General features: G+C 36.7%; 1 protein-coding gene across 3 annotated transcripts in view; it reads left to right on the top strand.

The window, feature by feature from the left end:
• LOC145981146 (MAM and LDL-receptor class A domain-containing protein 1-like) overlaps positions 1-25,308 on the top strand; it is a 79,159-nt gene that overhangs the window by 32,745 nt on the left and 21,106 nt on the right. For all 3 annotated transcript variants that reach the window (XM_083114286.1, XM_083114275.1, XM_083114281.1), the window contains exons 4-11: positions 2,227-2,376; positions 3,691-3,817; positions 11,520-11,736; positions 12,655-12,831; positions 13,359-13,515; positions 17,571-17,755; positions 21,413-21,497; positions 22,977-23,159. In XM_083114286.1, coding sequence (XP_082970412.1) covers positions 2,227-2,376; positions 3,691-3,817; positions 11,520-11,736; positions 12,655-12,831; positions 13,359-13,515; positions 17,571-17,755; positions 21,413-21,497; positions 22,977-23,159 — 1,281 coding nt within the window. The remainder of the gene's footprint in view (positions 1-2,226; positions 2,377-3,690; positions 3,818-11,519; positions 11,737-12,654; positions 12,832-13,358; positions 13,516-17,570; positions 17,756-21,412; positions 21,498-22,976; positions 23,160-25,308) is intronic.

Below are 25,308 nucleotides of genomic sequence, written 5' to 3'. Positions count from 1 at the left end.
ATCCTCCTTTCGATGGAGATTTAATCAAATTGAGCTTCAGAGATCTCCTTGGGAAATAACACAACTTAAAATTCTCACAATTATTCACTTTAGAAGTTGTAATGAATTCAAACATAAGTAGTGGCCAGACTTCAAGTAGAAAAATAATTTCCCTAATATTTTAAATATGAAAGTGTCAGGAGCATATTTTTTGTAACAAGGTGTACAGGTTTGTCGTAGATTCGATTCCCACCACCAGTATAAGAAATTTCACTTGAAGACGAAAGAAGAGGTGTTAGGATAAATACAGTTTAAAGCACTAGACGATGGATAATGTCCAATTAACATTGCATGCTAATGTAAAGCCATTGTCACTAACATTCAGAAAACTATAAGATTCATTTTGCCGTTATAATGTCATTCCGAAATTCTTAAATAAACTAGAGAAAATCAATTTACCTACATTACATTTTCAATAAACAACTCGGAGACCTTATACATCTTCTCGTGCACTACTGATAAAGTAGCCAGGCACTTGGCGTTATAACCTAGTCTCGTGTTATTCTCCCAGAAACCTTTCAGGAAAAGATGGTAAAATGCAGTACTGACTGTCTAAAAAGTTATCAAAACCCATTTTACGGTTATATAAACTCGTCACATTTCCGCGGACGCCACTGAAAATAAACAACCAAAAAAAGTTCATACGCTGTATACTGCACATGAATTTTTTTATAACCATTCTACCTGATAATATACAAGAATAAAAATATTAAATTTTAGTAAATGTATTAACATGTGCATTATATTAATATGTAAACATATTTTATATTACATAAATATTAAAATTGCACTTCACTACATGAAATTATCAATATTTAAATAATGTTTTGGATTGAAGCAATGTGCAGTAACATGATATCCTTTTCTAACAATTTTAGACATATTTTAAATTATTACTTAATCTCCAAAGCTTGGCACATTTGTATGCTCTTACAGTCTTAGAGTATAGTTCAAACCCAAGCATTTCAAAATTAATCTCACTTCTATTATTTAAATTTATGTGTCTCGCATGCACATCGTCACCCATTAATAAAATTACATTCAGTATCATATTTTAACAAAACAAACATTGTCTGCAAACCAAGTGATCATAAAATACCGTATTACTCACTGTTGAAATGGTTAAATATATGTGGCCAAAAATGACTTTAAGAAGAAAGGGAAATTTCTTTGGAACAAAATTTTCAAAGGTAAAAGAAAGTTCATACCAGATTAAGTTATCAGGAAGATGATCCCAATCGTACAAGGTAAAGTATCTCTTGCGGATTTTAGAACTAGGTACTGGCTTTACACCGAAGGATCTGAGAAGAAAAGTGGAAGAAATTGGATTGTGAAAGTGTTGGGCGATGTTAGAAATCCTCCCGAATAAACTCATCATCGAACCGGACAGTCGAGAATTTGTGATTTGGTGCAGGTTAAATAAAACAGCAAGAAACGTTTGAAAATTAAGCTCCTACATGATCAAGAATCCGGGTTTAATTTTCTGTACATGGTTGAAGTGAAAATTTGAAAACTCAAGAATCAAATGCATATATTTGAGAATTTGCAACGTCAGCAATGAAGCGAAAGGAACAGAATACTATTGGTTACCTTCAAATTATTGTTATATTTTTGTTTTTAGAATGCCTGAATTAGATATAGAATGCACAATTTCTGAAGAGGAATCTTGTCTTTTCAGATGTCTTGGTACTGCAAATGACATTGTGATGATGGATAGCTTAGTTTATATATAAGTGTTTAAGTCATTTGATAATTTTACAGTTACGTTAGTCACGCTATTAAATTTCATATCACTCCCACTACAGCTGGATTTTTACGTTAATCTCTGCTCGATAGTGTAGCGGTAGATAATATAAAATTTAATATAAGATTAAAATACAAGAAGTGCTGGTAGGTATGTGACAGAAGTATACGTATTTTTATTCTTAAAAAAATCTTCAAGCGAATTACGCTTAAAAATTATTTGTACTCAACAGCTTTCTTTCTAAATTTATTCGCTTGCTAATGCTTGTGGGTTTGCTTCTTTTCTGTAAGGAAACGTTCATATAATCGCTTGTTAATGCTTGTTGGTGTGTTGTATTTTCTGTTAGGGAATAATCTTTCAAGAAGTTTGGGATTTGACAATGGTAGATTCATATTGTAAATGGTATAACTTCTTTTAGAGGTTAATGACGTTTGTACTTTTAGGATCTTGTAATTTTGGAGAAAATACAAAGCAGACAATGTGTGCATGGCACAACCATGACACTACTGCTTTGATGTGGCAATCTGGAATAGGCTCTGACTCCAATTGGATTGGTGGACCAAAGAGAGACTTCGATTCCAAGGATTCGACAGGTAAGTTCCATTCATTTAACTTTACAGTAGGTTACGTATGTATGACTACGATATTGATATTATTTATTTGTCCAAAAACCATGTGCTCATACGTAAGTGTTTTCATTGTTCAGGACAGTATCATTTATCAAACACATTGATATTGTTTACATACTTAATAAAAAGTAATAATTTATTTAAGATGTTTTCACTTATTTCTGCATCTTGAGTGATATTTTCTGTTATGATTTCATATGGTTAAATATATGACATTTAGTAACATTGCCTAGAACGATCAAATATACGCCAGTTGACCAATTCGCTCACGGAGGTTTTTAATCTTTTGGTACTCACTAAGGGTATTTACACCTAATTAAAGTATGCATTTCCGACAGATTAGGAATAAGGTATCATTTGGAAAATGTTTATAATTGATCTGAGGATGCTGTGTGTTTAAATCTATTGAACTTTCTTACAATGAAATGTAGCAAACTCACCTAAAGAACATTCCCTGACATTCATACTGTGTACTAACTTTGACTACAGAAGGTGTTCAAAATAATGTCCCTCTGCTGCAACACATTCCTCGCATCTCCGAAGGAAATTGGCATTTACACGTGCAATTTCGTCTACTGTAATTCTCCCGATTTCTAGTACAATATTCTCTTTTAACTCACGGATGGTGTGCGGATTCTCTTTGTATACTTTATTTTTTAGATTTATTTATTATTTTTAGATTTAAGAATTTTAGCGGCTCTAAATGCTGTGGTTTTTTGAACACCCGTTTCTTGTGAGAGGCGGCGGATAGATTTCCGAGGAGACTGTTCTAACCTTTGTCCTATCTCATCGAGTTTTTCCTCAGTAAGCATACGTGGGTTTTTCTTTCCACTTTTATTCAGAACTGACCCTGTTACTCTAAACTTTTTTACCCGGTTTAATATAGTGGTCCTATGTGGAACGGGAACACCAGGAAATTTCTTTGCAAAACGTCGTCGCACTTCTCCACAATTCCTCTTTCCGAAGTAACACTCGACAAGATAAATCCTTTGTTGTAATGCAAACTTTTGTGGTGCCATATTAAGCCACAATCTTCAACACACGGACACGACCAAAACAACTTCCGAGGGAGGATTATACTGGCGTCAGACTGCAACGTCAACAGAAAGGGAAAGAGAGCGAAAAAGAGCAGACTGTAGCGTGCAACTGACGCGGACCCCGTTCATCGGGAAAGACAAGCGCTGACGCCGGGCCGCTTGCCGCCGAGTCTCGTAGCGAATGTCAGGGAATGCTCTGTAGTAAAAACGTAACTAATCTGAATATATGTGATTCTTTTAGGTGGGTATGTTTTTCTGGAAACTTCTCAGTCAATGCCGAAACAATCCAGAACAGACAGCACTGGGGCCATGTTGGAAAGTCCTCTGCTGCGAAGTACTGGTCCCAAAGGAGCATGTTTCGTGTTCAGGTAAGTTTTTACTTAATTAATACAGGGAGGTTATTTCAGTCGTTTACCGCGAGAGCGTCGGCCGTTCGGCGGCCCATTCATGCAACAGGTCCCGGCAAATTGGATTACAGGAAGTCCGTAACAGAAACCGCTTTTTTTGTAATGTTTCCACTTTTCACAATTACAGTTACAATTACAATTGAAATAAGCACGTACCTTGTCGCAAGGATGCTGGAAAAGGTGTCCTCCCAAATACAAATATTTCTGACACCTTATTTCTGACATCTAATCTTAGATTAGACATCGCTACTTTATCCTCAGTTGACAGAAAGGGAAGACAGCATCCCGGCGCATAAAGCAAACCGAAAGCGTAAAATTACATTTAAAAGTAATAATAATAATAATAATAATCACTAACCTCCTGTGTTATAAGTAGGGCTCGGAAGTTGAAGACCTATAAATTGCCAAAAAAGACCTATAAAAAGACCTAAAAATATAAAAAGGACCTAAAAATGGAAAAAAGGACGTATAAATGTGATCCAAATTAATTAATAACTTCAGTTTTAAATACATATTTAATGAATAAAAAATATACAAAATTCTGGTGGTATGGAACACATAGTGCAAAAAAAACCTATATGAATGACATGCGTCTTCTTTCAGACATTATATATTTTTTAGATTATCATAATTTGAAAAATCATATTTGAAGAATCATATTTGGCCTAACCACACTAGGTTTACAGAAATAGGACTTCGGAAATCTTACCTCAGTTGGCATTGCAGAATATCACAATATATAGGTAGTCATATCCAGGATCTTAGGTGTAAAGGATCGTAGGTTTTCAGACAGCACGTTGCGAAACATCGAGAAACTTCTCTTCACATGAACAGATGTTAAGGGTGCATACTTGAAGCAAGTGATATCTCGTGTGAAAATTCCTCTTCAAAAACACTCACATCAAATTTTCTCCTTTCAATATTTCACTTATCTTGCACATAATTTGCTACCCCTGTTTTTTCAAGCACTAGTTTCAATTTTTTGCTGACGGCTTTTCCTATTTCCCCTTCACATTGTTCTAATTGTTGCTGTAAAGCACTCACCTTTGAGAGAACTGAATGAATGGTTTCATTACGTTTTTCTCTGGTTTCAGAGATGGTTCAAATATATTTCTTTCTTTTTATATATATATATATTTATTTCTTTACTACAGAAAGGATGTTTAAGAGGTAATAAACTGTTGATGATTCGAATTGAGAATGGGCAGTAAAAACGTAATCGAAAGCAGGTGAAGTTTAAAAAAAAAAGCCGTTAAGACCTAAAAATAGGCTAAAAAGGACCAATAAGCCAAAAACGCCGAAAAAGGCAAAATACAACAAATAAAACCCACCTTTTTCTAGCCTACAATGACCCCGTTGGGCCTCTTCTTCGGACACTATGGAAAAAAAGGTTTTTTTCCTCAACTTCCTAGCCCTAGTTATAAGAGATGTTGAAAATGACCTCTTTCAACAGCAATACAACACGTTTCTTAGGTTCAAGAGTTTCTGTCTCTCGTAATTGCCTGACAACTTTTCTGCAAGAGTTCGTTTTCACGTAATTATCGTACATAAAAACTCTTTGTTCAAGACTATATTTGTTTAGCGGCATAACTAATGAATTAATAACAATTAACACACAATAAAGCACCAGCACTGAATAGCACACAAACTGAATAACACAGTATAAACAACACGCGTACTGATAAACGCAAACAGAAGTGATTCGGCAATGTCCCTACTAGGGTTGCCCACGAAACTAGACGAGACGAGACTTTGGCCTGTCTCGTCCCGTCCCGTGTCTCGTCTCGAAAATATACGTTTGTCTCGTCCCGTGTCTCGTCTCGTCCCGTCTCGTTTTGTCTCGTCTCGTCTCGTAAAATTAATGCAGGATATTATGCCAACAATAGTTAAAACTGGAAGACATCACAAAATGTTATTCCCGAAAGTGGGTAAAACCTTAAAATATTTTGTTCACTGTATAGTGAGAAAAAATAAGTTTCGTTAACCATAAGGACATTAATCTAATATAGCCTATGTATAAAAATGGATGTATATGTGTGTGTGTGTGTGTGTGTGTGTGTGTGTGTTTGTTCTGGCATAACTCTCGAACGCCTGGAGCGATTTCAACCAAACTTGGTACTCGTATCACTTGAAATCTCGAAAGAAATTCTGTGGGTGTAAGACAGCCCTGGAGGTGGGGGTGGGGAGGGGGTGACATGTAAAAATAATCGAAAACGACCGATATTAGTGTGGAATCCATAGTTTCCGGGGTCGATAAGATGAATAGGGACACACCCAATGCCGTTCAACTCCAAGACACCCCTGTCACCCCTGTGGTGGGAGTGTGATAGGTGACATGTAAAACAACCGATATTAGTGTGAAATTCATAGTTGTCGGGGTCGCTAAGATAAATAGTGACACTCCCAATGACGTTCAACTCCAAGACACCTCTGACATCCCTAGGGGTAGGGGTGGGAAGGGGGTGAAATGTAAAACGACCGATATTAGTGTGGAATCCATAGTTTTCGGGGTCGCTAAGATAAATAGTGACACTCCCAATGACGTTCGACTCCAAGACACCTCTGGCACCACTAGGGGTGGGGATGGGAAGGGGGTGACATGTTAAACGACCGATATTAGTGTGAAATCCATAGTTTTCGGGGTCGCTAAGATGAATAGTGACACTCCCAATGCCGTTCAACTCCAAGTTCATTTTACACTATAGTTAGAATTCCTGTTCAATAGAAGATTGGGATAAATAAATACCCAAGCAACGACGGGCAATCAGCTAGTATTTAATATAATGTTTGTTAATTACCAATAGGTAGAGAATGAAATCTACTTTGTCGTTTTCTGCCTTCAATCAACTCTTTTATCAATCGTACACTAAGGGAGCTTTCACACCGAAGCAACAAGCGGCAGACGATAAGCCGCATGGGGAGTTTGCACCGAAGTTACGATCAACACGAGCCCCTTCCGTATATAAGCATATATTCACCACATAGTATGCACTACCAACTAACAGACCGAAGCTATACTATGCACGATATTAAGTTTCAACGATAAAAAACACGAACACTTTGTCGTGTTACTTCGGTTCGGGAGGTCACATTTACTGAGTGTTCGATTCCAAGCGGTTGCTTGTCGCTTCAGATCGAAGTGACAAGCGACATGGTAGTTCACACGTGACACAGGCAACTTCAGTTTATTAGCAAGCATTCACATCCGAGGCAACATGACGCACGGTATTCAGAAAACTGTCTAATCCGTTCAACACGTAAGCGACAATCGACCCCGAACAGTTTGTTGCGTCGCTTTGGTTGCAAGGTTTCATGTAAGGGAGAGTTCAAACTGATGCGACACGCGACACATGTTGCTTGGGAACTAGCCCATCAACAGCAGCATTGCACACCATGGCGGAATGAGACGCCGTGCAAGCCTGCGTTCGATCGGTGGAATCCCCAAGCGGCACAAGGGTTTGGCACCGGAGTGACAAGCGACAAGCGACACAAGGGTTTGGCACCGAAGTGACAAGCGACACAAGCTCCTGTAGTCTCTAAGCAGGCCTTCCCCACGCATGCGCTACCAACGGACAGAGGCGACACGATGCACTACATTAGAAAACGGTCAAGTCCGAGCGACACGAAAGCGACAAGCGACACGTCCCGCTCGCCATGTCGCTTCGGTTCTGAATGTTATATTCATTACTGAGGGTTCCTTTCCAAGTGGCAGGCGTCACTTCTTGCTTCTTGCGTGTCGCTATTTACTTCTTTGACTTCAGGCAAAATAGATTCTTTACGTCAACGCAGAGTATCTAACTATAATGGCCTATTACCAGGTTTTTGGTGCGAAATCTTTGGAGTTTGCAACCAGTACCGAGGATGGAGCTGTTGGTTTTGAGAAGAGGGGTCGCAATGAATGAACTGTTTGTGCTGGCGAGTATTTTATGACGATTCTCCCCAATAAGGATGGAAGAAGACCTACAGTAAACAATGGCAGTGGCTACCTCCACATCGTTTGGCGCAAGGATGAATGTAAGTTGTTGAGGAAATTTCAGGATTTTGCAAGTAAAGATACCTGCAACAAGAGGCTATAGCGTGGGCAAATTCGATACGAGCATCGTGTGGCGAATTAGGTTTTGCGAGGGGGAATCTTACAGAAATAACTCAAAAGAGCTGGAGAAATATGACAATTAGCAAGGGAGGTTACATGTCAAAAATCACATCACTTCCTTCGATGAGAAGACTACAAAAATTGCTTTAGGTCCGTTCCTTAGATGGCACGATTTTATGTGGAATATTCCTTTATTCCTTATTCCTTGTGCGGGAATAATCGTGTTATGAAGATAACAACTATTGTATGTCTAGGGACAGCATAAGATAATGACTTTATGCCATATAACATTTCCCCCCACATGGATAAAATTTATCAGGTAGAGGGGGATACAAGTACCCAGAGGGGGGAAATCCCCCATCCCCCCTACAAATACCACCCTGCGCATTATAGCAGTAGTTTTTACTTTAAATATATTTAAGCTGTTTTAAGGATAAACAAATAATAAATTTCGTTACTATGGAAAAGCAAACAAAGCCCGCAATTTTCGTAATTTTCGTAATTTTCATGAATTTTCATTCAAAGTAATTATCGAGAATACTTCTCTCTCACAATATTATATACAGATACATATCTGAATCTGTATTTTAGGAAAGTACTTCTATCTGGAGTACTATTACAGCTTAAAATTACTAAGCTTGAATACATTGCAAAATGGAAGTAATACTAGATTTCGGAAGAGTATAAAAACTAAATAAGATAGCCACCCTTTTTTTATGTAATAGACGATGATTTGGGTTTCCAACGAACATCCTTTACTCCGAGTAAATAAATATTCGCAACTGATTAATTATTTTGTTTGTATTTTTCCGAGACATTCGAGACGAGACGAGACTTTTCACAAGCCGTCTCGTCCCGTCCCGTGTGTCATCTCGAAAACGAGACGAGACAGGTGGTCAGTCTCGTTTCGTCTTGAATTTTGAAACGCTTGTCCCGTCTCGTGGGCAACCCCTACAGACGTAGTCAAAATGTCCTTACAACTGACCAAATGTCCCTACGCCAAGTAAAGAGACTAAAAAAAACACCACCTCATGAGCATGCAAAACAGAAGATAAAATATACACATTTACTTACCAAATCTTTCTGCTCGGTGCTTCCACAATTAATGAAGGAGCGAATTTACAATACAGGACCCCCCGATTTTTGTAATATTTCCCATACTCACAAATTGAGGCCTCCTAATCACGAATTTGAAGTTAAAATTTGGGGGTCACGTGTAGAAATTGCAAAGTAAGTGAAATTGAGTGGTCCGCGATCGGCACTATTGCTCATTATTTATCGGAAGATTTTGTGTTTCCAATACTTAAAAAACGAAATATACATTCCTGATATTACTACATCCCCAAATTTTAACTATGTTTGCCTAACCTAACCTTACCGTGAATGGTTCGTGGGGCTATCCGTCAATGGTTTGTGAGGCTACCCGTGCATGGTTTTTCGACCCCAAATTTTAACTGTTTGCCTTGCCTAACCTAATGTTACTGAGAATGGTCAGTGGGGCTATCCGTGAATGGTTTTGCGCTAATTGTGATTACGAACTGATAAAAAAATCTTATTTTCGTATCACTTTAATGGCAAACGTTGATCATCGAAGACGCCATTTTCGTATCCTGCAATTTTACGATCGATGCACTGTTGCCAAACTTACCTGTAATGAAATCAGTTCACATTCCACATGTTCTTCTACATCGTGATTATCACTGTCACATGTAAGCACCTTCTTTGGGCAATATACCGAAATCCATAAGTTTATTAATTAGCCCACGGCCATCCTCCTGCACACTCCACCTAACAATCTGTACAATATTAACAACTTTTTTACCGTTCTCTTCCGCCATTCTTACACGATCCATGCTCTCCAAGTAGACAGCGTAACTAATTGCGAACGTCAATTGTTCATATCAACAAATATGGCTACCATACTTGTATACTGAGAATCATTGCGAGAATTGAAAATATTATTTTACAACTTCTACTAATGAACAATATTTTCACCTCACCCCAACATGTTAACTTGAGATAAATCATTACGGCTAGTTATTTCGTGAGTATAAGAGGTAGCATAGAAATTACAGAAGGGTCCGGTATTGTAAATTCTTGCCTTAATGAATAACGTTGAGTCGTTTACTGTTAATTATGTTATTTGAAGTCATACATGCATGCTGCTGCTGTGAAGAGATAAATGTTGGTTGGTGATGCTGTATTTCCTGCAGTCTTTAACAATTCTGGTCCCATTTCATTTCTCTTTTTTGTTTTTGTATCACTTAACATTGAAAATATTATTTCCGTTTCCGCGTTAGAATGTGGCAATGTTAGCACTATTTTCGCGAGAGTGGAAATGTTTTAAAAAAAGAACATGTTTCAAAATTCTGATGGAGATTTGTTAGTTAGTTCTTTTTTTTTCCTTCTCGCTAAAGTATCCAGATAAACTAATCCATTCATTCCAAACCGAGCACGAAGAAAGTGCAACTGACTGGCGAGTAAGCTTTGCACCTTTGCACAATAAAATGTTATTTTCCAAGATTGAAAAAAGTCCCTACGTTTTCCCTCATTTGGCAAAATCTGTCCCTACGCGGGCGAAATATAATCAAAAGTCCCTATGCGTAGGGACATGTCCCTACGGTTGGCACCACTGCCGACAGGTGTCGCATTCGTGCAGTATGAAGGTCCATCTCGCGGCTGACAACTCCCCCGATAAGCTGCCGGCGCTCTCGCGACAACTGAGGATAAAGTAGCCATGTCTAATCTAAGATTAGATGTCAGAAATAAGGTGCCAGAAATATTTGTATTTGGGAGGACACCTTTTCCAGCATCCTTGCGACAAGGTACGTGCTTATTTCAATTGTAATTGTAACTGTAATTGTGAAAAGTGGAAACATTACAAAACAAGCGGTTTCTGTTACGGACTTCCTGTAACGCAATTTGCCGGGACCTGTTGCCCAGCGGCCGACGCTCTCGCGGTAAACGACTGAAATAACCTCCCTGTACATAGACAACAGATGATTGCCACAACACAACATGTTTTTTTTTTACTGAAATTAGATATTCAGATAAGCAGAGATTTGAACTGGAATCAGCACTTAACGATCAGGGCAATGCGATCAAAGTCAGTTTCAACTTGTAAATGATATATACTTAACTATTAGGTAATTATAATAACACTATTTCCTTAATTTTTCTCCTCAAATCATTTTTAAACGAAAGTTAAAATAAAAATTAATTAAATATAATAATATTTTATTTTCCAAGTCAAAATAATTCTGATAGGTAACTTTATCTTTGAAAACTCAAAATAATGATATTTTGAACTTTTGTGAGTGATAATCAAGATCAGATCACAAGATTCAAATATTGTTTCTCTGAAAGTTGTTTGTAATTTCAATAATATAAGCAACATTGTAATTGTATTTCCTATATTTTATCATATTCCCGTTTACAATTCATTCACGTTTATTCAAAATTTAAATTAGACGCTGATTTTCTTGATGATTCATCCACATACTTATATTAATATATTTATTTTGGTAGTGTATTACCTATTGAATATATAATTTAAAAATGACAAAATAGATACGCCATTGATGGTCTGAGCCCGGATAGACTTCGAGTGCTGCTGCATCCCATATCATCACCAGAATCAAAAGTATCTGACAATACCATAGAAGACAGTTCTATGAAAGTGAACAGCAATCACACAACTGATCATGAATTATGGCATATTAGAGATCATACGCATGGAAAGTGGAAAGAAGCTAAAATACTCTACACATTTAAAGGCCCTCACAAGGTAAGAAATAACTTTATCTGCGACATAACTATCAAATAATTTGTGATGTATACCTGGGAGTTAGTTTCACTGATGCAAATCTATCGATAAGGATTATGAAGGGAAAGGAAGGAAATTTTGATGCCTTAACAGAGATTCTATGCCAGCACGCTTAATCTTTTACTGTAATCTTCATCAACAATTATATATCGGAGGTACTTTGAAATCTGGGATAAAAGTGATTGTATTGGTAATATTATTGCAATATGATTTCATACCCTCAGTTTTATAGAGGTAAATATTAGGATGTTAGATTACATTAGCTTAGATTATGTTGAAAATTTTCTTCATATGGCAGCAGTTCTAAAATTTTCAAAACAGTTTGTATCTAACATATTGATTTGTTCTAAAAATGAACAGCTTTTACAGATATAAAATTCACATAGGATATATACATAAATCCAATAAAATTTTGTGTAGGAGGGAGAGTTGGAGAGAACACCTCAGAAAATATGGTTACTTGTATCCTATATTAAAACGAAATGAGGAAATATAATCATTAATTTCTGGTAAAATATAATGTCTGTGAATTATGTATGTATTGGGATGCCTACGGTTTTGAAATTGTTACATATACATGTAATACACATTCGTCAACCACTTCATTTTTTCGCTTTGTTGTCTTTACAAAAGTCTGAAGTGTTAATGTCGTCTGTAGTTTTGTGTGATTGTGAAAGTTGATGATCCCTTACGCGAGTGTAAGAACAAAATTCAATCTTACTCAGTAGAATAAATATGAAAATACTAGGTCAGCCAAATTATTTGACATCTGAGAAAAGGAAGATTCTAAGCAAACAACATGATTCACAGAAGTTTTCATATTTGATAATGAATGTTTGATAGCAAACCATAAACAAGTGTTCAATATTTCATTTGTAGATTGTTTTCGAAGGCATCCCCAAGGAAATAACTGACCCAATTAGGACTTATCGAGGCTACATAGCAATCGATGGAATTGAACGCCGAGATGGTAATAATTGTAAGGGATTCTGCACTTTTGATGCAGGATTTTGTGATTGGAGTAACGAAAATGGAGATGATTTTGATTGGTCGTTGGTAAGTGATAACTTTAATTTTAAAATTCTAATTCACCTGCATCTTTCAACGAACACAGATGTATACTGGCATCGAAACGACAAGTTTTTGTACAGCGAATATTAGGCTACTTAGAGAATAAGATTTATAAAATAGAGAAAACCTTTGTTTAAAATGAAATTGTTGCTTTCCACTACACAAAGGGAAATACGAATGCATACAAGTATGAAATAAGTAAATTTGTAGCAAATATGCATGAAATTATATACATAAGTACATTTGTGTATCATTTTTAAAAATAATTATTTCATTTATTATTTTCAACTTTAAGATCGGTTAATAAATCTTGCAATGTTTTAGTAACAATTATCTATAATTGACTCAAATTCTTTTATTTTCTGAATGAATACATCCATGAAATAAGAAAGAATTTTTATATATGTTTAATAAAACGTCACCATTTAATCTTATTTTTGAGTAGAATTTGTTGCAAAATCGTGCAAATTAAAATGTTAATTATATTTCCTCTATCATTATTTCGTAAATAGAGCAGAGGAAGCCACGACTCATCAACAGGTCCAGCACAAGACAGTTCGAGTTTCAATACAGGCGAAATGGCGGGCGGATACAGTTTCATTGACTCATCCTATCCTAGACGGCCAGGGGATGCAGCAAGACTTGCAAGTTCGATATTTAATGCTACAGGTAAATTGTACTCAATTACTGGTTTATGGAATGCAAATACAATCCCTTCAAAAAACGGAAAGGAACTATAAAATTTATCTTCTAGAATCATAGGAATTTGATTTGTACATAAAATTACATGCAGGTGGACAACATACACACATCTGTACAATTAACAGATTTGCTCGATATTTTGTATTTCATTAAGAAGACATGTACAGTTTTGTTTCCAAACAATGATGTAGTTTGTAAATAAATCCTACACCATAGTTGCCAACTTAAGCAAAAAAATCGCTAGATCTGGCGGTATAGACCTGTCCAACTTTTTGAAAAGATTGCAGACATTCATATTGATTTGTTTGATACGAAGAAAGTAACTATCACCCATTTAAATTAAAAGTGAAAAGTATACCATATTCATAATAGCTACTGAGGGGTAACAGAGAAGTTGAAATTAACTACACAGAAACTTGATCTTAATTTAAATAAAAGCATGAAGCGAATTTTAAGAAACCATTGAGTTTAAAAATTCATCAACTCCAATCTGATTTATTGGTTTGAATCAACTGGATACAACATTTCATTCACATATTTATAACAAATTGCCTGAACGTCGGCAGATCAAATCACCATAGGGTTTTTTAGTTCTAAATTTTAAATAGGACCCCGGAAAATTATGTTTGAATTTTAACTTGGAATGAAAATAGTTAACTTTTATTTAGATTATATTTTTGTATGCATATTTGATTTTGAGGCATTTTTATGTGCAGATTTAGCAACGTCCACGTTACAATAATTGGAAACATTGTTCTGGACGAAAAACTTTTCACATAATTTTTTTCAGTACGTAAGCACAGAATGAAAAGTTCCGTTCTGAATACACCAAATATCTCCCCCTCCTTCGCCTCAGAAAAGTTACGGATGGAAATATAATTTTGTTTGCGATGTCACGAACTGACGTTTTCCAATTTTATTTTTATTGTGCTCACCAATCATAATCCAGTTTGCATGCAAATCTCTCTCCACATCTCAACGACATGTACTGGTTCACCATATATTACAAAGAGTCTTCGTTGCTAAGCTATTCCACTACAAATTGATTTGAAAGGAATGCTAGATCAATCAAATGGTTGAACTATTTCTGCTTCCAACCTTCAATTGCGCACAGGTTGCAGCATATGGAAGGAATTATAACATAACCTCTGGTTGAAAATTTGAATTTTTTTAACAGAAACTGTAACAATAAAAACAGAATGTCGTTTTAAAAAGCGAGGTCATTATTAGTAAATCTGGAACCGTCAATATGCCAACAAAAGCTGCCCTGGGACTCCTGGACTTCTCCTTAATGGGTGCTTGGTTACAACCTTAAAGGGTAAAGGGGGTTGGAAAGTGGTGCTGATCACATCACATCTATGTTTGCGATCTAGAATGTGTGGAACCCTATTTTCTACAACGCAAATGGAAGCTTTACGTCTTTTAGCTTACTGGAGACGAGAAACTGAGAGAAACTCACAAAGAAGGGAGAGAAAGTGCCTAAGGCTTTCATTGAAGGGACCATCCCAGCATTCTACTGGAGTGACTCAAGATAGTCAGCTGGGAAATTCGATAAAGGATAAAGAAAGGTCTGTGCCACCTATAAAATGTCAGAGACAGAACTGACTTCGGGACTCAATGTGCTGTCACTAATACGCACAAGAAACAATATTGATGATGAGTTTGAACCCAAGCCCTCCATTTTTGCGGAACCTAATTTAGCTGCACGTTTTTTTCGAATTTGAATGAGATGTTCGAAACATTTTTGACAGCCCCTCTGAGTTCAGCAAGCTGTGAGCGCTCTTTTTTGCCTCTGAAGGCTCAGGGTTTATACACGCAACATAACTGTACAAGAAAGGCTTCACCACCTTGCTGCTTTGCCTATTGGCCTGTCGAAAATATTAGCGGATTTTAACTCCGCAAGGAAAGAGATTACAACTTCATTAGGGCCAGATGTTTGAATATTGTACGCCATAATGCGATATGTGCCATGAGACACTTCCTTGCTTTAATTAACCATACAATTAATTTGTATTTTGAACAAACTTTAGATTTTGTCTCTCTCGTACAAACCAAAAAAATATATGGGGCTGGTTATTATTCCAATAAATAATTAATGTTTAATTAAAGCTGTATATTAATATACAAATTACTTATGCAAAATATATTTTTTATGATTTTGTAAATGTAACAATTATTTAGCAAAATAGTCCTGGATGCTATTTCGACGAGATGGAAACCTTTTTGATCCTCCCCCTCCCCCACCGTACCCATAGTGACGCCCACGCGTTCGGGGATAATTCGGAAACCACTAGAGCAATGAGGATGAAATTTGTTGAACACCTGGATTCAAACCCGTGACCCTTAATTACACAGCGACTTGATAAAAACGGTTAAGCTATTGGGAGATTCTCTTTCATTTACCGTGTTAGTGCTATGAAACTAAAGTTTTATGAACTTTTTTGATATTATTTTCATTGAAGCTCTGGTCGCCTAAAACCTGCCGCTTTCATTTCATAAATCGAGATTATGTTACTTTGTAAGTACATTGTACACACAGTCAACCAAGCGGATGTAGCCTTCGTTATTTTCTGTTTCCTTCTATCACACCTGCCTCATATTGGGGACATGGCCAGCAATCACAATGCAATGCTTGGTACACGCTTCACTCCACAAATGTTACTGAGGTTTTCAAAATTATCTTCTGTAAATGTTGAATATAGTGTGAAGATAACATCAAAAAAATGTTATTCCGATAGATGTTTCACTGTTACATTTTTACATGACTAAATATTAGCTTAACACTTCAAAATTTAGAGAGCATATAAATGCCCATAGATAAATAAATAAATAAATGAAGAGAGAGACTTAATCAAATGATATTGTTAAAATGTAACTCGTTAAGCGATTTAAAATTAACTTTTGAAACAATATTAAGTACAAATGAGTGCATTTTAATCTATTATTCGATTTACAGTGAGGGCACGCTTTAGTGTTTCGGCCCGCATTTTAAACTATAACGTTTGAATTCCTTTTGCCATTTCATCCCAGGAAACGAGGAAAGATTTTAAAATTTGTTTACTGAAATTGTTTTTAAGTCCACTTTTTGCACAGATATGGTAATCGGGACTGGACCTGCAGTTTAAAGTGGGATCCACACTACCTCCCGGAACTATCGAACCCGGTACCCCTTGATGATAAGGCGACGACGTTGCAACAACGCCATCGGGGAGATCCTAAAATTTGTTTGAAACTTGGTTATTTTAGGACCATGGTGGTTCAGTTGGGAGTCTGACTGTCACGCGGGAGACCCGGGTACAATTCCCGATCCCTAGTCGGAATTTTCTCTCATTGTTTAAACGGCTCTGGGAATGACCCAACCTCTCATTAGTAGGTACAGTCAAAGGCAATGGAAATGGGACATCTAGATCCTGAAATACGCTATTCCCTGCAAGGTGTTACGCGTGTTGCCTAACTCTACGGCGATAAGTGGATTTTAATAGCACATTTTCAATGACAACTTCTATCACCGCCGTAAATGTAGGCAACACACATAACGCCTTGCAGAGAAGCGAATATTTCAGGATCTAGGTGTCCCACTTTTATTGCCGGTGACTGTACCTTGAGGATGCAGGTAAATGGAGCGTGGTGGACATCACCTCTATTATGGCCAATATGAACACTGTGTAAGGGAGAATATGAGGTCGTTTTAAGAGGGGCAAATTTAGTTTTAAATTGATGAAAGTATCAGGTGGATGTTGGGGAAAAGTTGCTGTGTTTAGAAGTTGTTAAGGGAGTCATTTTCTACCTCCACGCCACTTCCGTGACCTCATGGCACAGTGAACTGCAGAGGGAAGAATTTTACCTTTTCTACATTTTCTCTGTGATGAAGTACAACTACTAATCGACACTTTCTTCATCATTCTTCACACAATATTGAAAAGAGAGGATAGCCTGTTAATATATTTTACTAACCCTTTATTAAACTATAATTTGTATCACTGTGCCCATTGTGAATCAGTGTGTTTCGATGTTTCATGCAGAGATGGACTCACCCATGTGCATGAGATTCTGGTTCCACATGTTCGGGACAGGAATTGGCGCGCTTCGAGTGTTGGTGCGGCAGGTGGACAACAAGAAGACGAAGGAAGCCTGGAGTTTGTCCGGAGAAGCTGGAAACGCGTGGTTCCGTGGAGAAGTGTCCATTTCTTCATACGAACGATTTCAGGTACGATTGGATATAAAGTCTCATTTATAGCAGTTCCGTAATATTTTTGCTAGACTAACCCAGCTGGAAATGTCTAAAATGGTTCTTGGGAGTCCGGATTAAAAAAAAAAAATGAGAAGGTTCGTTGGCACCCTGGAAAATCGTTGCAGCAACACCATTACTTCGATGTAAAGCAATGTTTTGGAGGGAAATTGCTTGCCTCCACCTTCCCCCCGCTTTGGAAAAAATCCCGCTGGTGTCCTTGAATTGGTGCCAATTCAAAATTAAAATGAATGGAATTGGCTTTTACAGACAATTTTAGGGAATTGGAGTAAAATTGGATACTCTCTGAAGGATAAAGAATGAACTGCCATTACCAATTGCTGAAGAATATGCATCTGTAATCTCATAGTTTTTGGAACATATTGCCCCAATAGAACGGTAAAACTGCACAAAGTGCATTGTGATAGTGTTCCAGTGTGAAATACTAATGTTTCTCAGTGCAATATGCTTTAAACTGTGTACATACAATTAGTGTACCAGCATGTTGCTGCTAATACATGTTCGATTTTGCACCACATATTTGCTGAGAATAAGTTCGTTGTAACTTTAACCAGTTGAATGCAGTTCATTCCACTAATCCAGTTTGTTCTCATGAAGGGTGTTAAAAATTCAAATTGGCTGCTGGAACCAACGGAAAACAATTCCAGCTGGGAAGTAAAATAATTCAAAGTAAAATATTAATTTGGAATGCGAAACATAAACCCCGCATAATGTAACTAAATAACAAGAACCAAGTAGGAAATCCCCTCACTCTTTTATGCCAATTTTTTAGACAAATTATTTTGTACTGAGAGAGATTTAGATTCCTAAGTGTTGAGTTCGAATCCCTGGTAAGGCATGGATTAGTATTCGTTTATCTTTACAGATTTATTTTACCAATTCATAACTCATTCTTGGGTACAAGGGGTGACCTATTTAGAAGACACTCAAACGTCAACCTCACGTCCACTTAGTATACCCTGGACTGCATTCTTGGAGACTAACGAAGTTCTGGAGCCTGGACCCACAGCCAGTATCATTCTCTGTGGCACTTGTGTCGTCCTCTACATGTGTGTATGTGATTGTGCTCTCGTCAGTATAATATTATAACCTTCATCCTCATTTTCACGTATAACCAAAAGTGGCAGACAAGTGAAGTAAAATAAAACCAATCAATGAATGAAAACTCATTCTCATTTAACATGGTAAACTGATTGAAAATCTTTCGGGAAACTGGTGAATAGCAAATACACTCCTACTGTGTAACTTATTATCTAAGTGTAATTGTTGTTTTAGGAGCTTAAGTCTGAATCCCACGGAACTGGATTTCCAGTAGGAATGCCCTAGTTGGCGTTGGACTAGCTACCCATTTGCTAGTTTTCGACTCACATGATACTTGTTACACCGTACTTGTCGATAGTCTTTTGTTCCCATAAAACATTCCGCAGAGCAGACAATCTCTGTAAAGATGGACGAGCAATTTGAAGAATGTTGTAGGAGAATTACTGCTTTGTGTTTTTTATAAAAACTATAAAGAAAAAGTATGGACCAGAGATTGGCTCGAAAAAAAATATGTTAATCAATGCGTACCGAACAATCTTTTTAATTAACTCGGGTATGCAGATTCATACATGAGTTTCGCAGGATTCATTCATATTTTCTTTTAAAAAAATCAAAAATTTAATTTAATGCACTTGTAATAATAAGGATTTTCATTTTCGGCTAATCATATTTGTCACGTACACATCTCTTCGCTTTGCATAAATACCTACATATTAATGAACTGAACACGAATGCACTGCACATCTCTTTCGTTTTCATTTTTTATCGAGAAACTAAGAAAAACAGCCAACACTCGGAAACTACAGACAAGAAACTCCCTTTGCAAGCTCACATATTATCTTCACATGGCCAAACTTTGCTCTGATTGGCTGTTCCACAGAATCCAGTCGAGGAAAGCCAGTAGCAATTAGAACATGTCCTATTCCTCCAAACCAGTCAAGCAGTCAGCAGGCAGCCATCACATCTGGGCAGGTAGCCAGTTCAGCTCCAACTAACTTGATATCCAGTTCCTTGTGATTCGGCCTTTAGTAAGACCAAAATAACTTGCTACGTTTTCATCCCCTAGAACAGTGACCAGCACTGAATTAGCAAGGAAGCTACCAAGATTGCTTATGTAGTTTCCAAATCGGCCGCTTGTTGACAGCACTGCTCAAGACTAAAGTTTTGCATTTACGCTGCGACATCGTTGTAAGAATTCTGAACTATCTAGAGAAAGACAGGAAAACAAACCTGTGGATATTGCGGAATAAACTTTCGAGTTTGTTCGAACGGAAATGAGTGTTGCTTTTCTGCCACTTTTGGCTAACCGTGACGTTGAGGATGAGTGATGATTATCTGAAATGGATTAAGGGACACTCACAAAGATCGCATGTTCCAGGCAGAGACTCGAACCCGGAAACTTGCGTAGAGAGATCAAAAGTCGACCACTTAGAGCACTCGACCGCAATACAATGAGCGAAAAATCCCGTTTTCACTGTGAGAGGAGCTTACCTCTTCATGGTAAAGTGTGACATAAGTATATTCATGTTTGTAGATGTAATATCTTTGCCTCCTTCCCTTTCCCTTAACGATTTCCACACACTAATGGGTAGACATATTAATCGAACATCTACTCACATTCCATAAAAACGTTAAATTACAGTTATGTCAGCTAAAAATCATATCCGTTAAAATAATTTTAAGATATTTGTATCAATTGTGTTTTGGTACTTAAGGAATGTACGGAAACTATTTCATAGTCACAGCGATAAAAAATGGTATGAACTCCCCCCACCACACCACTGACCTCAGGGGAGCTCCACCCTGCAACATACAAATTAATCTTAAAGAAACATCTACTGTCCAAACAATAGTGGCTGGCTTTGTCTTTCCTGTAAGGTACAGGAATGAGGTATTGGCTTTAATTTTAATTTTCACTCTGTAATAATATTATAGTAATTGTGATTTCCGATTTTACTCTGGGTAATCAGTACATTAACAATTTATATTTCTAAGTATATGTCTATCATTTTTCTATATTTTAACTCTTCTACTGTGAAACTGATTTTCAGAAAGTGTTGTGTAAAATATCAATTGTAATATGTATTTATCAAGGGTTTGTTGTAAGAGCGGACCATGAGGCTGAAACACGCCCACTCAATAAAGGCGATTCTATTCTATATTATATCCTGTGATTTATTGAAGATTTTTTAAAAATATAACATTAAAAGGAATATATAGAGAGGAGTTCTACAAAGTAAAAATATTTCGGCAATTTATTTCGTGCTTTCTTCTTTCCTGAAAATAGTCTACGATAGGACATTGCTACTTTTAATACCTGAAGCCATTGTTATTACATTTGAAACTTAAAATATGTAGTTCATTGTCGGAAGTGTAATGTCAATATAAATCGCATGCAATGGAGATCGAATTGACCACGTACAGAAAATAGTTTGAGTTGTAATTCAGAAATATTCTTCTTTGACAAATCCTAATATTTCTGTACCAGCTCTCTCTTGTTGAAGGAGAGGAAAACGGTTAACGTTGATTAGTGTTATTACTTGCATATTCAAATGTTATTATTCTTTATTTCAGATAATATTCGAGGGAATTGTGGGATTTCAGAATATGGGTGATATTGCAATAGATGACATATCTTTTACTTCAGGCGCCTGTCCAGGTAAGACACATATATAATGTACGATATAATGCTCTAATGATAAAAAAGGAAATTTGTAGAATAACAATTAGTTGCGCCCAAGGTTTTATCCTAAATTTTTCATCTGGGAGTGTAAAGATCTATTGAGCACCAGAATATCTATAAATTGGTGAATAAGTTTAGGTATGTTGGACTGGCTATGACTGCAGTAAGGAATTTGCATGGGATTTTGCCAGTCCCCAATTTTCAATAATGCGCAAAGAAATGATCGTGGCGCCTCTTTCGGAATCATTACTTAAGAACGGCTTGCATTCTCACGGAGAATGGATAAAATTAAGCTAAGGCCTATTTCTTTAAAATTCAATATATTTTTAGACAGTTCTTATATGACTTCCCAGCTGGCGGCAGATGAAGAAATTTCTCGTGATATTGACCAAGTGAGTTTCTCGATAGACTTCTGAATTTTCTAGAGTCAACGTCAATCACTCCCGTCTTCAACTTCAGTCCCTGAGGACGAGAGTGACATTAGCTCGTGAGCTTGGAAGCCAATCCGGAATTCACCTGGTCAATATCACGAGAAATTTCTTCATCTGCCGCCAGCTGGGAAGTCATATATGAACTGTCTAAAATTCCATCATGAAGGGATCACATATGATCTTTCATGGTACAGTCACGGATACTTCTGGGTTGTAATACTCTCACTGAAAGTCAACGAAGTTGTTACAACGCAGAAGTGTCCGTGATTGTACTATTATTTTCTCTCGCTACATAACTTGATATTTGCTGTTACTATTATTTACTTATTTATTTATTTTTAAAATATCCATATTTTATCACGATATCAACACAGGAAATAAATCAAACAAATAATAAGAAGCACACACACACACCCATACATATATAACAGGGATGAAAACAAGTAAAATAAAACCAATATTATTTACTCTTAAGCTGCTTGATGCATCGCCGTTTTGAAAGTCTGTTTGGATAGATGGATGTCCGGGACGTTTTTCATAGTTGTAAATGGTCTGTAGCCTGTAGTCTGTAGCCTGTAAAGAAGTGATCTTTGTTCTAGAGATAGCCTTGGAGATCTAGTGTAAAAGTAGTTGTTGCATTTGCTGTTGGTTCGTGCAGTGGGGGGGGGGCAAAGTCACGAAACTAGGGGGGGCAAACTACGGGACTTTCCCTTGGCAAATAAGGTTTAGCATAGTGCGGGAGCAAAAGTTGCAAAACGTGGGGGGGAGGGGCAACTGCCCTCCCTAATCACCGCCACTGGTTCGTGGGATTCTGATATTAAGAAGTGGCAAGAGTTCGCTAGTGAAAATTTGTACATTCATGATTCTGAAAAGAAATGTTAGGTCTGAAACTTGACGGCGAGGAGTAAGATCATGGATTTGAAGAGCGGATAGAATTTCGTATTTGGAAAAGTTATTAAGGGCTAGACATCTATGTTTAACTATTCTGATGAAGAAAATTACTACTTTTTCTGTTCTCTTTCAGTGGCTCCTCAAGTGGCGAATCCCTCATCTGGCGATTGCACTTTCGAGGTGGACGAATGCGGATGGACTAACTCAGGAGCTCGCGAGAGAACCGACGACATTGATTGGGAAAGGACATCCTCTCAAGACCCACGCTACAGACTCCGCCTGCACGTTCATGGAAACAAGGCCAACACAGACAACGGTGAGCAACACCATTTGTTCCCAGCCAGGATTGTCAATTTGTAGAGGAATTATGCAATTTTTTTCTTCGGTGCTGACAACAGCAGGTACTGAGTAGAATGTGTAATAATGAAAGTCGATGCTACAAACTGGAGAGGTAAAAGATATAGAGAGAAAACCTTTCGCCATTAAAGGTCACAAACTAATAAAATTAATATTGGACACTATATTATTGCTTCTAGAAACAAATAAAATGATTTTATGAGGGCTACAGTCAAACATCAAAAACCATATATACAATTTTTATATCTTCCTTCAAACACTTATATAAAATTTAAAGACATTTTGGTGTACATTTTATCAGTAATTTTACATAATGCTTTTGTAAAGCTACCTTTGCACACTATATTACAAAAGTATGTGTAAAATTTGACCTGTATTTCAAAATTTTCACACTGAATGGCTTGAAAATGAAGCATCTCCATATTACTTTCACATATCCACGGTTTCTTTCCAGTTATTTATTGATCCTTGTGCTTGCAACACTTTTCATGTCTTGTGCACAAAGCTTGTGTGATAATATGTCCAAGTTGTTTTATATTTGTTACTTTATTTAAATATGCGAGTGATGTTGAAAAAGTAAAAATTCAAGTTATTCTGGACAGTATACATCGAAATATTTTTTTTCGAAATTCAAAAACATATAGTGCGTAAAAGTTTCATTATTGTACCAATACATCACACAAAAAAAGTAGCCAAATTGAAAGATTTCTAGCCGCGCCTCTTCGGGCTTGAACTTTAACTTCTTCAATGATATAATTAAGATTGCACTTGATGGATTTACAATGTATTGTTGAATTAAAGTTACAGGAAAAGGTGAAGAAAATAGCTTTGTATTTATCTACACAGTACAATGAACAAGCGAGAATAGAAAATTTTGGGTCTATAGGGTTGGGAATGGGGAGGGGGAGGTGGAGCAGAGGCCAGAGACTGTCGTCATCACATGCTACTTCATGGGCGAAGGGTTTCTGCCAAATACTCCTGTCCCTGTAATAGAGTCCCGTAAAAATTTTAGTTGTGATTTGTCTAACCAATGGAACCTAGTAGAATACATATAGGAGAGTCAGAAAAACTTGGGTAGACATCACCATATTCTGGACCGGGTGTTTTAGACGCCAAAATGGCCGACAGAGACAATATTTTGCTTTTATTTCCGCACCTGAAACCGTTAAAGTCATAATTTTGGTGTCTAAATATATGTTTTGAAGGGTGAGGAATCGAATAAAATGGTTCCTGAAGTTGTGTGATTGTTATTTTTTTTTTAGAAAATCTGTTGGTTTTTTTGCATCTATAAAGGATAATATGAAAAAACCTGACTACAATTATTTAGAAAGTTACATTTACACAACATAAAGGATTTGAAAAAATATATAATAAAATAAAGCTCACATTAAAAAAATATTTTACAATAAAGCACACATGATAATTATGAAAACTCTGAACTTAAATGTTTTTTACAAGTTATTGCAATAAATTGCATAATAATATGATAATTTCTTATTTTTCTCCCACACTATCTTTTACATTCTTTGACGCATTTGCAATACTCAGTGCATGGTAAATATTTCATATTACATTTACATCTACTAGTAGCACATGCTTTACAAGTATACTGTATTAGTAGCTCATAAGGCATTTCGTGAAGGCAGATATCAGGCTATAGTACGCCATTTAAATCTTTGCACCATCCATAATCGATTGGTTGCAGAGTTCCATCAGGAAAGTAGCTTCGTGAAAGTTTTAAGCATTCCTGCAGAACAAAAGAACATCTTCTCAAATGTCCATTTCTTATTGAGAAAGATGAGGGTGGTAGCTCAGATATGTGCTTCTATTTGTGTAATGAATGACGAAGCTCATCAAATGTCTTATACTTTGAGGATGGATGTAAAACTTGAACAAGATATTCCTCTGATTTATTAAGTGCTTCTTCAGACAGAGTATTTTCTTCTGCAAATCCAATTAGTAATGTTTCTGGTGATGCTTTCACTGAAGATGGCTTTGTTCCTATCTTGCTTGTAACATCACTACCTGTAACGATGTGTGCCTTAATTAAAGTGCTGCAAAGCGTAGCTCCCAGTTTTATCTCCAGCATGTGTAGATGCACATAACGC

Source organism: Lepisma saccharinum, chromosome 2 (genome assembly GCF_977018435.1).
Source record: "Lepisma saccharinum chromosome 2, izLepSacc3.1, whole genome shotgun sequence".
NCBI lineage: Eukaryota > Metazoa > Arthropoda > Insecta > Zygentoma > Lepismatidae > Lepisma > Lepisma saccharinum.
This window is presented reverse-complemented; position numbering and strand designations above follow the sequence as displayed.